Consider the following 14,571-nt stretch of genomic DNA (forward strand, 5'->3'; position numbering starts at 1 on the left):
TAGTTAAGAGAGGGGCACAACCTCTTGTCTGTGTGACTGCTAGCTTCAGTCCCTGCTCTACTAGACAGATACACAGCTGTCTGCCTGTGTGACCCGGTTTTATTCCATATGAAGATGAATGGGGCTGGCCTTTGCAGGTCTACAGTCAGGCATACCCAAAGCGGGGGGGTTGAATGGGGCTAACACCTCTGCCATGTGCCCTCGCATCTCCTAAATGATTTGCTGACTTTCACTCTTCTTCCAACATTTGTAATTAGGCTATCGGGGTGCATTTACATCTAGGATTTGTGCATTCAGGCCCTGGATACAGCAGAAGAATTTCAAAACCGTATACAGCTGCGGGATCCACAAATCCTAGATGTGAAATCATCCTATGGGTACATTCACATGTGCGTATTTATGCTGCAGATTTTGCTGGCCATTGACTTCAAGCAGATCTGCAGCAGAAAATTAAGATTGTATATAATGCTCTCTTTCATCTGCTGGTGAAAGGCAATTGTTACATGGAGGCATTACATACGAACAACAGTTGGGTTTAGAGAAGAGAGGGAGGGGATGCAGTGCCTTTTCAAAACTCCAGGGTGTAATCCTGGATGCTGATAAAAGGGCATGTTCACAGCTACACTGGGAGGGAGAAAATAATTCCTTGCTGCTTCCTTAGGAGGATGCATTCAATAAGAATGAGTAGGGAACATGGCATGTGTGTCACAGTTTGCAGGTGTGTGTGTGTGTGTCTGTGTGTTAATGAATGAATGAATGAATGAATGTATGTATATGTGGTGTCCCGGTACTGTATGTTGTACCGTACCTTGTGTGGTAAGTCCCCAAAGTCAGAGTTCCTGCATACCAGTAGGATCCTCCTAGTGGGATAACCCCTGGTCGCCTCTTCCTTCTTTAATTTTATGTGTTTGGTGTATATAATTTGTATATAATTTATATATATGTATAGTACTTCCAGGAACTTAGGTCACATGACTACTAAGCCTACTTCCAGGTCACATGAGTGGGTCACATGATGTACCACAATGCTATGTGAAAGGACTGACAGTTGGTGGGAACCAATAAGCTATGAGTCTGCCCCCTTGCCATATAAGGGCGCTGTATCCAATGATCGCTCTCTTCTCCCCTTGCTCTCTTCCGGACTAGCAGAGAGAGAAGCTCTGTGCATATCCTCAAGACAAATCTAAGCCTGCTAACTTCAGCCGAATACCAAACCGTGAGTGCAACTAAACTCAATCCTAAATCTACATGACTACTGAACCTAAAACCAAACCCTAAATTCAGTGGAACAGCGTAAAGAAAGCCTCAGAGCTTATTCCCTACAAGGTCCCAACCAACTGTGAGGAACTTAAAATCCGGTCCTCTGTAAAGACTGTTACTACTGTTAACCTGCATAAAAGTTGCAGTAAAGTTATTTCCAGTTTACTAACTGGACAATCCTTTATTCCTCCCTATCGTTCCTGGGCCGGGTGGCGGTAGGATAGATAGAGCTATATATATATACATATATATATATATATATATATATATATATATATATATATATATATATAAAGAACCTGCACCCTGGCATCAACACAGTTAAGGGTTAATCCAACACCCTTTCATCACTGCACAGCTACACCCTTCCTACCCTACATCCCCACAAGCTCACCACATATATATGTAACAATGGGGGAGATTTTTCAAAACCTGTCCAGAGGAAAAGTTGACCAGTTGCCAGAACAGATCACTTCTTTTATTCTGCAGAGGCCTTTTAAAAATTAAAGACGCAATCTGATTGGTTGCTATAGGCAACTGGTCAACTATTTCTTTGCACAAGTTTAGATACATTTCCACAAATGTGTTTGTATATACGTGTGGCAATGTTCGCTGTGTACTTATTACATCAAAAACTGTTTAGAAGATCTTATAGACATGATAAAATGCATGATCAGGATTGATCTAAAACCCATTAAAGTCTTTGAAACAAAGGTCCTCTAACGTAAATGAACCATAACAGATTCAAGCAAAACACAACATGTGTGATTTTAATTTTTTATAGTCCGTTTAATAAAATGCTCACGTATCTGTTTCAGTACTAGAGTTTACGTTTTGTACATTTCGCCAAATTCTCAGGGTTGTTAGGTCACATCCATAATTTAAAAGCTATCCATTAACTTGCCTCTAGACTCTGCCCACGTTCTGAAGAACTTTCTAGTAAATACAACTTGTATTTCTATTTTATATTGGCATTTCACGGAATTTTGACATTGAAGCAAATCAAACTTTCTCAAAGTAGTTTGCCCAGAAAAAAAAGGGGGATAATATCTCTTATGCCAATCTCTTGTCTAATAGATCACACTATACAGTTTTAAAACATCACTGTTTAAACTTGATTTAATTGGTATTTAAATGTAACAAACATTGTTAATTTAAACCAACAACGCAAAAAACAGGGTTGAAGCCCACCAAGCAGAACAGTAAAGTACAAGAAAGTAACAGATGGTTAACTAGAATCATTGTTAACAGAATGCATTAGCCCCTTGTCAAATCCTTCGGACAATAGTATGCTTTAAAAAGCTGTATATGTTATCCATATATAAAAAGAACTTGTGCTCAGTAGGTTTAGCTCTATAGCAGAAAAGGAAACAGAAGAGACTGATTGCGATCTGGGTGTTGAGCAGTGTTATTCAACACTTATGGCCCATCCAAGTAGACCACACGCGCTTCTGCTCCATTCATAGTACTTTTTTTTGCCTGACCTGTTCAGATTGGTGGTTTAGCCCTGCATTAGACCTCAAAGCAGCTACCCACTAAATCCTCAGGGTAGTCCTTCTTTAGCAGGTGCTCTCTTCCTATGCTACTCAGGATTTGGCTTCCAAAGTTAGTTCAGTTCCCCTGCCCCTAGCCCACCAGCAGTCTCATACACAGGCATGCCAATATGCACACACAAAGCAGTTTCCTTTGGTATTACATGTGGCTAGCACTGCACTTCAGTGCAAATCTCTCCATTTTTAGACCTTACTCCGTTCCCAGAGTCACTGCACATTACAGAGCGCCACAATGATTGCCAGCACAACCGCATCTTGCTCTGCTTTCAACTCCTACTGCAAAGTGGCAGCCAGCAAACTGTGTTTGCCCATGGCAAGCAACACTGGCAAAAACTGGCAATGCTGCAATGTATGTGAGCCCATCAGTCATTATTTACACCAAGCAAGCCAGACACACATAGTATGGGCAATACACAGGGTATCACTAAGGCCACATGATTGGAGGGAAACTGGAAAACTTTTAGAGAGGAATGAGGATTCCCCACCCATTTCACATCCACAGAAGAAACTAACCCTGAGAAATATGTAGTCAAAAACCCATTGGAGGAAGAATGAAGAAATCCAGACTCATGTACTGGGATATCCTCTTTATGGTATTGCTGAGTGTTGACAGTGATACCTTTGTATTCATGTCAACTCCATATGATTTTTCTGCCTTGGAAGCTTTGCCTGACTTACTTTTTTAGATTTTATACCTTGTACATTTATCCTTCATTTCATAATCCTTTTTTTTTTTTTTTTTTTTTTTTTGTGATTTTGTTGTAATGTTGAATGTAGTTCACGGTTCCCTGTTATCAGCTAGTTTAGGATGGGGTAGTTTACGTCAATGGGTCTACTTACAACAAGTCCAGAAAAACTTCTGCTCTATTATCACTACTTTAGCATATATCCAATTCACAGAAGCAGCACTACAGGGGTGCATAGGTGTAGGTGCCCACAAACAGTCTTGGTCCAGGACTCTTCAGGTATAAAAGAAAAATATTTGCAGCACTTATGGTGAAAAAAAGTGAAGCTTTCTTCCATCCAAAAAGTGACGTTTCGGCTGGCTTGATAATGGCTGGGTGAGCCAGCCGAAACGTCGCTGTTTTAGATGGAATAAAGCTTCACTTTTTTCACCATAATTTTGCCTGAGTGCTGCAAATATTTTTCTTTTATACTTTAGCATATAAATACCCAACAGAAACATTTGTGTACATTAAAGCTGCTCCCTTTGGATAAGTCAATGATGTTTAACAGGAATACACATATTGTCCTAATTTGTCCAAACTTCACATCTCCATGTCTCTATTTTAACGTATATATATACCCAGCTCCAGGAAGCTCAAGAAACATTTAAAAACTAATGGATATGATAGCTAATGATATTAAAGCTACACATACATTGATAACATTTGGAATTAAAGTGTGAGCTTCAGCATGTTAGATGATGCCGGTATCACGTAATGGATAGGCATGTCACATCTTTCTGTATTTAACATGTTGAAGGTATAATCAGGATTTAGCTGTTGTCACAACAGGATCTATTATCATTTATATTTAGGAAATAAATTTAAATGTCTGTTTATATCGTAGTGACATCAACATTAGAAAGTGATAAACAGAATTAGAAAAAGCATAGCTGCTTCCTTCCAGAAACGGTGACACTCTTGTCTTCAGTTTGTGTGTTGCCTGATGAAGCTGCGCATGCGCAGCGAAACGTGTTGCATTTAACGCTGATCCCGCACATGAGGCGCCTTCCTTCCTCTCTCTAGATTTCAGTTTGTGTGTGGTACTGTATGAAGCAGAGTTGTATCACACAATCTGAAAACAAGTACGGTGCTGTTTTTGGAAGAAAGCAGACATGTTATTTGTATCCTTGATAACCCCTTTGAGGATGCCCATGTAGCCACATGTGTAAATACCCTAACTGAATTGGGGGAGGGAAGGACATCGGCTCATCAGCTGGACTGGACACCCCTGTTTTCTTGCTGACCGATCCACTTTACAAAAGGTACAATACACACACATGGATGAGGGTTGTTTTCAACATTATGGGTAACTTCATAATCATCTTACTATTATACAGAGAGAATCTAGAATAGATGTGAATGCTGTGCAACACAGTATATGTTAGTGCTATAAAAAGAAAAATAGGGCAATTTTGCAATAAAAAGCAACTGAAAACTTACCAAAGTAGAAATATCCGCCCTCATCCTTTGGCTGAAAGAAGCGCCCTCTGGCCTGAGCATGGACATCAGCTCCTTTCTCTACCAGCAGCTCCACATAATGCTTGCAGCGTCTTTCTATTGCTATGTGAAGAGCAGTCTGCCCTGGAAGGGAAAGCAACAAACAATCCTTAGTTCTCACAAGCACCTTAGGCAACCTAGACGGAAGCACTAGATATTTATAGTCCTGGTCAACATAACTGAGACCTCTGATTGTTTGAGAAAAAAAATATCGATCGCTTCAGATAGGGCTGGGTGGCATACCGTTTCATACCGAATACCGAAATTTTTGTGCTTCACAATATGAATTTTAACCCATACCGCAATTTTGGTTTGGCCCCTCCCCCTCAGGAATGAATGAGTCAGCCCAGCGCTGCGCTGTCCCCACTAATCCTATGTGACATGCGAGCGCTGTTCTACCATCCCCCCCCCCAATTAATCATTAGCCCAGCACTGTCCCCATCAGGGTACTAATCAAATGTCGCCCGTATGTGCTGCCCTCCTTGTCCTATTTGTTGCGCCTGCCGGCGCTGACACTCTATACCAGTGGTCTCCAACCTGCGGACCTCCAGATGTTGCAAAACTACAACTCCCAGCATGTCCGGGCATGCTGGAAGCTGTAGTTTTGCAACATCTGGAGGTACGCAGGTTGGAGATCACTGCTCTATACTGTGCGGCATGCCTATGCCCGGGCTGCAAAAAATAAACAAAATAAACTTTAAATCACCTCCCGTTGGACCGGTACCGGCCTCACTTGTTTCCTGGGGATGGGAACGTCGGACAGCCATTAGCCTATTACCAGCCACAGTGATGTTCCGCCTCGGTCGGTGATAGGCTGAGCCCACTATCATGTAAGAAGCTGGCTTCTTACATGACAGTGGGCTCAGCCTATCACCGGCCGAGGTGGAACATTGCTGCGGCCGGTGATCGGCTGAAAGCTCTCCGACGTTCACATCCCCAGCGTAAGGTGCGTTAAAGTTTATTTTGTTTACCTTTTGCAGCCCAGACATAGGGTTACCGCACAGGACAGAGTGCCAGCGCCGTATACCGTTATATACCGTGGAACCACCAAAAGTTAAAAAAATCCCGTGATACACACATTTGGTCATACTGCCCAGCCCTAGATTCAGAAATAGGTGCATATGTACCAACTTTGTATCCTGAATATTTTAAAAGCATGTCTATATACATTCAACAAAAAAACTGACCAGTCAACATTTCAGTCATAAAAGCATAGAATATGAGATGGAATAAATTAAAGATATCTTTCCCTAATACTTTGTGGCACATCAATGACTGCCTGTAAACTTTTTGTAGCCATATGTGAGCTTTTAGCACCTGTCTGCTGGTAGATTCTTACTCTCCCCATCACAATTCTCTCGAATGTCTGCAGGGTTTCTTCTCCCAAGAGCAAATTTCAGCTCTAAGATTTTCAGTTGGATCTAGACCAGGATTCTGTACATTCTGATTCTAAACCATTCTTGTGTTCTTTTGGATGCTTGGTTTTGGTCTTTATTGTGCTGTAGGACCAAGTCAAACCTAGTTTCCTTACACTTGGGAGCACATTTCTCTCTACAATGCTCTGATAATTGTGGTAGCCTGGGGTTGTAGGGTATATGGGGTGTAGCTGTGCAGTTACTAAAGGGTGCTTGCTTAACCCTTTCTATTCGTGAAGCCAGAGTGTGGGCTCCTCTGTAATGCTTGTCCTACCGCCACCCGTCCCAAGAGCGGTAGGGAGGTATTAAATAAGTGAATGTCCACAACCTGAGAGTTTGCTAAAAACTGTTGAAACTTTTACTGAAGATTTTATGCAGGATTTATAACAGGAACAGTCTCTTTACAAGCAAAGTCTCTTAGATATTGACAGTGGTTGGGACCTTGAGCGTTTTAAAGTCCGGAGACTGATATGCGCCTATTCAACTGGATTTAGTTTCGGTCCATTAGTCACGCTAGCTTTAGCGGGGATTTAGTTTAGGACTCACGGTTTAATTCAGGCTGAGGCTGGCAGGCTTCTGGCCTAGGGTTATCTTTGCAAGTTACGCAGATCTCAACTCTCCAATGATCCGGAACCCAAGAGAGCGATCATTGGCTGCAGCTCCCTTATATGGGCAGAGGCTGGCCTTAAGCTGATTGGTCCAAAACTTCTGTCAATTATCTGAACAAAAGATCATGGTCTGACATTTGACTACACCTTGTGACCTCTGAAAGGTCCTAAAGCATAACCCAAAGGAATTAACATAGTCACATGACCGAAGGTCCTGCGATGCTATAAAGGTAATTATATTAATATACATTATTACATATTTACACATAAACACTATAAAATTAGAGAAGGGGGAGGCGACTAGGGGCTGTCCCACCTGGAGGACCCTACCTGAAAGTAGTAACTCTGACTTTGGGGACCACCATACAAGGTACGGTATGCAATACGGTACCGGGACACCACATAATCCTCTGCTTTCATTGTTCCTATAACACATTCAATGCCTCCAGTCTCAAAGGCAGCAAAACACCCAGAGCCTTTATGTTTCAATGTAAGTAGGGTGAACTTTGCTTTTACCACTTTTGTCACATAAAAACATTACAGTGGTTTGCATTGCCAAGGAGCTGTAGTATTGTTTAATCTGTTTATAGAAAAATTTTGCAGAAAAACTGTGGTTTGTCTATGTAACTTTTGGCAACGTTTAGTTAGTCTTTTTTATGCCTTTCTGTAAGAAGTGGGGTTCTCATTGGCATTTGGTCATACATGCATTTAAAATGTCAATGTCACCATCAGAGCTTGAAGTTGTGGTTTCTTTGCCACATTTCAAACCACCCTTTGCAAGCGCTTCTTCATCGATTTTCCTCTTTCCACAATGTCCTGGAAGTTTCTGGACTATTCCATAAGTAGAAAACTTCTTTATAACATTTTGAACTGTTGAAGCCAGGATGCCAAGGTCTTTTAACCATTAGACTGTTTGTGCTTGGAAAACAGGAGGAAGGTGGAAGAGCATGCTCCTCACAAATACATTGGGCACCTAACTAGGAGTCTGCAGCCAAATAGTCTTTGGGCCATTTTGGCTTCTATAAGTACAAATGTGCAGCTATAATATGGCAAAGGGAAGTATATTAAATTGATATACCCACTCAGAGAAAAATCAACATCTATGTCTATTATTTCAACACAAATGAACTAGTGAGGAACCATTGCAGAGTACGCAGATGTGGTGGCCCAGTATGGGAGTTGTTACCCTGTACCCTTGCTGCCCTGTCAGGCAGCCTCCCTGCAGTGTCCCCTGGGCCCCCTTACACCCTTCCCCTCATGTACATATGTGTTGCTATTTATTATTCTGTAAAGTGTGTAACGAATTGTTATAACTTTAAGAAATGTTCCCATGTAATCTTCAGTTGTCATGTGAGTTATCATGTGTTTGTTACCCAGGAGGTATCAGTAACCAGGTGACATAAGGGTGACCAATGGGTTCCTCCCCCCATAAAAGCCCTTGGAGGAGTCTCTTCTCTTTCTGCTAAGCTGAGGTCCAGTGCAGTCGAGTCTAGGAGTGTGTCTGGAGTCATAGGAGACCTCAAGTCCAGTCTGCAGCCACAAGCTACAAGTAAGCCATAGTCACAGCATTGTCAGTCACAAGTCAGTCAAGTCAAAGTCATCTGTCAAGTCAGCGTGGCCTGCACTAAATTGTCCTGTTATACTACAAGTCCCAGCAAGCCCTTAATGTCTCTGAAGTCACTGGTTACCTCCGTGGGCCTGGCTGAACTGTATAGACTGTACTATCTGTCACTCAGTAAAGCTACCGTTGTTCGTAACTTGGTGTCAGAGTCATTATTATTTCCCCCGTGCCTAGCCCAGGATCCAGTGGTATACCTTTGGATGGTATTGAGGATAAACCACGCCCTGGCATCACAAATACAAAGGGTTAATGCTATCTGCCCCTAGGGTAATTCTATCTGCCCTGCATCTCACACCCCATACCACACAGATTTCTATATACCTCTGTAATATACATCTCGGAAAGGGGAATTGAGAAATTCACGGAGATTTCCAGTTTTTTCGGCAATATCAATCAGCATTGGGATGGTGTCATTCTTTCCTCCATTTAAATTCAACAGAGCTTTGGGTAAACACGTCTTCCCCGTTGACGGCTCTAGGAAAGAAAAAAAGAGGGAATAAGTCCTGAGTCCTTTTTCTTTTCTCTCTTTACACAGCACCTCCTGAACAAACTATTAGATAATTCAGTAAACTGTAAGGTTATGTGCAAATGCCAGAAATTCCTGCAGAAAGATGCGGAATTCCGGACAGATAATGAGGCTGCGGAATTCATGCTAAATTTCCACGTGAATTCCACATGAATACTGAAAAAGGCTGTAAACACATGCATAATTTTCATACGGAAATCCATGAGGAAATTCTGGGGTGTGAACATAGCCTAAATCTGTGTGTGTTATAAGGGAGTCCTAAAATATCCTATTTTGGGGGGGGTTGGCTACATATACATATAATAGTCATAACACTTTCAATTTTCTATCAACAGACATATATGAGGACTTGTTTTTTGCAACACCAATTGTACTTTGTAATAACATCACTAATTTGACCACAAAATGTATGCTGAAAGAAAAAAACAAAAAAATAAATGGGATGAAATTTTGCTACTTTGAGGGCTTCCATTTTTAGTAAAGATGACACATTTGGGAAGATTTGTCAATCTAATTGTCTGGCCTTTCCTATAACAAACAATCACAGCTGAGCATTCATATCTTAACAAGTTCTTGTAAAGTGAAAGTTGAGCTGTGATTGGTTGCTTTGGGGGAAAAAAAAAACAGACAATTAGGGTTTCAGGCAGATTGATAAATCTGGGCCATTATCTTTATTCTGTAGGTCCATACCAACACAACAATACACAATCTTTATTGGGTTTTATTTTACTACTTTAATAAAAATTACAACTTTTTGTACAAAAATAAGTGTGCTTAAAATTGCCCTTTTTTTCCCCTTTTCCCCTTTTATTTTCCGCATATGAGATTGTAGGAGGGCTATTTTTGCGCCATATCTGTAGATTTTATTCATACCATTTTGGCTTTGATGAGACTTTTTGATCACTTTAACTAGTTTGAATTTTAATAGTTCTGATATTTCCGCCCATGGCTATACCACATATGTTTATTTTTGTTTGCATTATTTTATTTGAAATAAAAAATGGGAAAAGGGGGAAGTGTCAAACTTATTAGGGGAGGGTCTTATATACATTTATTAACGTTTTCTCACATTCTATTCACTATTTTTAAGTCCCCATAGGGGACTATTACATGCAATCTTTCAACTGCATATACTGAACAATGCTATGCCATAGCAGAGCATTGATCAGTGTTATCAGTGCTCCATAGCTTCAGGCTGCTGAAGATGCCTGCACTACGGGTGCACCGAAAGGATGGAATGGAGCCTAGTAAGACCTTCGCCCATCCAGCTTTAGACTTTGATCACGCCATCTAAGGGGTTGATGCCGCCCATTGGCCTGTGCAATTAGCTCCTCTGCGCACTTCATACAGCGGCCTGCGGCCTCTGGGTGCATACAGACAATGGCTGTTCATTGCATGCAGAATGTTAGCAGATTTAACAAGAATTTAGGTTTAGAACAAAGCCCTAAATCATCATCAAATCCTTAAGTGTAGAGATCATGGTTTTTCCTACAGCAAATCTATCTGTGACTGACACTCTGATATGCCAGCAGATCTGCTCAGTAGGGCTGATCTGCAGCTTTTCCACACGGAATCCACAAGAAGGTGGATCATGTTCTCCTGAGGTATAAAGCACTTACTGAGTTATATTTGTAAAAGCACCAATAACATTCTACGATTTTAATAACATCAAAAGCCTTTTATTTGGTTAGTATGTGTGTAAATATCAATCAATATAATGTAATGTATTCTTCCCATCTGCAAAGATACCTTTGTTCTTATTGTGCTCTACAAATAAATAATTTGTACATTTACAAATTGAATGCTTGTCCATTACTGGACATGAATGGGTTACAATGACTCCACAAGTGCACACTGGAATTTGCTTACATCAGAAGCTTAAGATTCCTGCAGATTAAACATCACTGACCCAAGTTAAAGATACACAGGACAACTTTTAAAGGTCTGCACCTAACCTCGAAATTCCTCATCTGTCATTCGCTTCTTCTGAGACAACAAAAAAGGCAAGAATCCCTCCAGCTCTGAGGTGGCACCCCTTGACACTACGTCAAAAAGAATATGTCTATTAAACATCTTGATGACTCGAGGGGGGTCAGGACTTGAGTTTTGAGAATTCTGGTTATCCTTCCTGGAAGAAACAAGGTGACATTAATACTTTGAAGCAGACAAGACACCATACATAGGAAATAGTTATATTATATTCTAACCTTATTTCTGAACGATTGCATACTCATGCCGGGATAAAATAGAAATCCAAATAAGTATTATTGCCCTACAGGATAAGGGATAAATGTCTGATCTCGGGGGGTCCGACTGCTGGGACCCCCGCGATCTCCTGCACGGGCCCCCACATTGCCATTCTATGTGAGCGGCTAATGTGCGTAGCGTCGGCCTCTCTAAGGTCGACGGTACGCCCCCTCCACGCTCCCTCCCCATACAGTTCTATGGGAGAGGTGGGGAGGCAGTGCTGGAGGCGTCAGCTGTGGCCCTGTGCACGAGATCCTGTGGATAGGGGATAAGTTGTCTTTTGCTGGAGATTTCCTTCAAGGAAGCAGACAATTTTCTTTTAGCATTTTTCATTTTTTCCTCCTCACCATCTCAAAATCATAACTCTTATATTTTCATCCACAAACTAGTACGAGAGCTTGTTTTTTGCGCAACCAGTTGTCCTTGCGCAACCTGTTGACATCACTCACTCAACCATAAAAATGTATATGCAATTTGTGTGGAGAAATTGAAAAGAAAAGAAAAAATTTTTTCAATTTTGGAAGGTTACGTTTTCACACTGTACAATTTACAGTAAAATTGAAGTTTTTTCTTTATTCTGTGGGTCAAATCGATTAAAATGATACCCCGGATTGCATACTTTTCTATTATTGTACCGCTTTAAAAAAAATCCTTCTATTTTGACGACTTTTTCATTTTTCCATATAAACGGCGGTATTAGGGCTAATTTTTCGCACCGTGACCTGTACTTTTTTTTATACCCCATTTGCATACATGAAACTTTTTATTATTTTTTGTAATTTTTGTGGGGAATATTATGTGACAAAAAAAGCTGCAATTTTTGACATTTTTTTTTTTTTGTTTAACTTTTTTTGTTTAACCGTTCAACTTATGGGATCAATAACATATTCTGATAGTTTGGACATTTATGCACGTATTGATACCAAATGTGTTTATTCATTTATTTATTTTTTTTGACACTTTCTGGGGGTAAAGTCGGAAAATGTGACGATTTACATTTTTATTAGGGAGGGGATGTTTCAAATTTATTTTATTTTTTTTACACTTTAATAGTCTCCATAGGGGACTATTTATAGCAATCATTCGATTGCTAATACTGTAGAGTGCTAAGCATAGGGCATAGCACTGACCGGCGTTATCGGCAAACTTCTTCTCTGGTCTGCTCGGCGGCAGGTGAGGGGACCTCCGTCCGCCATTATGGACGATTGGATCCCCGCAGAAGCCATTGTTTGATCATGGCATCTGAGGCGCTGATGTGCACCATTACTGGTGGGTCCATGGCTGCTAATAGCAGCCGGGACCTGCCACGCATGACGTGAGCAACACTCATGATGCATGACGTGAGCTCACAGACATATACGGGACGTAAATGTAAGTCCTGTGCATTAAGTACCAGGGCGCCAGGACTTACATCTATGTCCTATGTTGTTAAGGGGTTAAAGGGGTTCTCCGGTGGAAAACAAAGGGTTTTTGGTGCCAGAAAGTTTTACAGATTTGTAAAGAAGTTCTATTTAAAAATCCTAAGTCTTCTATTACTTATCAGCCACTGTATACTACAGAGAAAGTTGTGTAGTTTTTCCAGTCTAACCACAGTGCTCTCTGCTGACACCTGTCTGTCTGTACAGGAACTGTCCAGAGTAGAAGCAAATTCCCATAGCAAACCTCTACTGCTCTGGACAGTTCCTGACATGGACAGATGTGTCAGCAGAGAGCACTGTGGTCAGACTGGAAAGAACTACATAACTTCCTCTGGAGCATACAGCAGCTGATAAGTACTGGAAGAAATAAGATTATTAAATAGAAGTAATTTACAAATCTGTTTAACTTTCTGGCACCAGTTGATTTGAATACATTTGACTCTACAGTCAAGGTAACTAATTAAATGGAACAAAGTAAGAGGAGATAGATGAAAAAGGATATAAAACACATACTAATCTTGACATCCCTTTAGTCCCTACTAATAAAAGTCAACAAAAATATACACATTGATTTCATAAGAATATTCCTTCCTTTTTAGCTCAGCAAGAATATAATGTAACCTTTCAGGATGCAGGCATTCCTAATGCACTGTGCGGCACCATAACATTTTTAAGCAAACTCTGAAAACAAGTTAAAGAACTACGAGACATTATAAATATATATATATATATATATATATATATATATATAAAGATATATATATATATATATATATATATTTATCATTTTATTACAAATTGCAGATATAAATACAAGACTAAATATAATGTTATCGGACAAATGTTACACAGCCATATCCAAAGCATATCCAAAAAATAAATAGATAAATAGAAAATATACATATATAATATCATTAACTAGTAGTGGATGTTCATGCATGTATGCTTTTATACACTTGAAAAGTATAAGTCTTATTTACATCTCTGCAATTTACACAGTCTATTTATAGTAGGTGTCTTACAATTCCTATACCTGGCTCACACTCTAGTACCCAAGTATACATGAAGCTACCGTATTTTTCGCCGTATAAGACACAATTTTTCTTACCCAAAACTGGGGGGGGAAAAGTTGGTGCGTCTTATACGGCAAATACACATTAAAATCCTGTCATATCGCGGCGGTCCCTGCGGCCATCAACGGCCGGGACCCGCGGCTAATACAGGACATCCCCTATCGCGGTGATGCCATGTTTTAACCCTTCAGACACGGCGATCACAGCTGACCGCCGCGTCTGAAACTAACCCGGCTGCTCAGTCAGGCTGTTCGGGACCGCCGCGGTGAAATCACGGCGTCCCGAACAGCTTACAGGACACCGGGAGGGACCTTACCTGCCTCCTTTGTGTCCGATCGGCGAATTACTGCTCTGTGCCGGGATCCCCTGCATGGCCGGCGCTCTTCTTCGTCGTCATCACATCGTCACGCACGCCGTCCCATCATCCAATAGGAGCGACGTGATGGCGACGATGGAGAGCGAGGATACCTGGCAGCAGAGACGTTCCGGAGGGACGGGGACACGGCCACAGCGACAGAGGGCGATATCTAGGGCAGCGGTGACGAGCGGCGACGGGTCCGGAGCGGCGGGGACACGTGAGTATTACCTCCTATACCAGTGGTCTTCAACCAGCGGACCTCCAGAT

The 14,571-nt window shown here is 41.1% G+C and overlaps 1 protein-coding gene across 1 annotated transcript in view; it reads right to left on the reverse strand.

The window, feature by feature from the left end:
- TRPV4 (transient receptor potential cation channel subfamily V member 4) overlaps window positions 1-14,571 on the reverse strand; it is a 121,311-nt gene that overhangs the window by 64,193 nt on the left and 42,547 nt on the right. The window contains exons 3-5 of the mRNA XM_056528863.1: window positions 11,164-11,336; window positions 9,004-9,156; window positions 4,982-5,122 (exon numbers count right to left, since the gene is read on the reverse strand). Coding sequence (XP_056384838.1) covers window positions 4,982-5,122; window positions 9,004-9,156; window positions 11,164-11,336 — 467 coding nt within the window. The remainder of the gene's footprint in view (window positions 1-4,981; window positions 5,123-9,003; window positions 9,157-11,163; window positions 11,337-14,571) is intronic.

The sequence above is a fragment of the Hyla sarda genome, chromosome 1, assembly GCF_029499605.1.
Source record: "Hyla sarda isolate aHylSar1 chromosome 1, aHylSar1.hap1, whole genome shotgun sequence".
In the NCBI taxonomy this organism is placed as follows: domain Eukaryota; kingdom Metazoa; phylum Chordata; class Amphibia; order Anura; family Hylidae; genus Hyla; species Hyla sarda.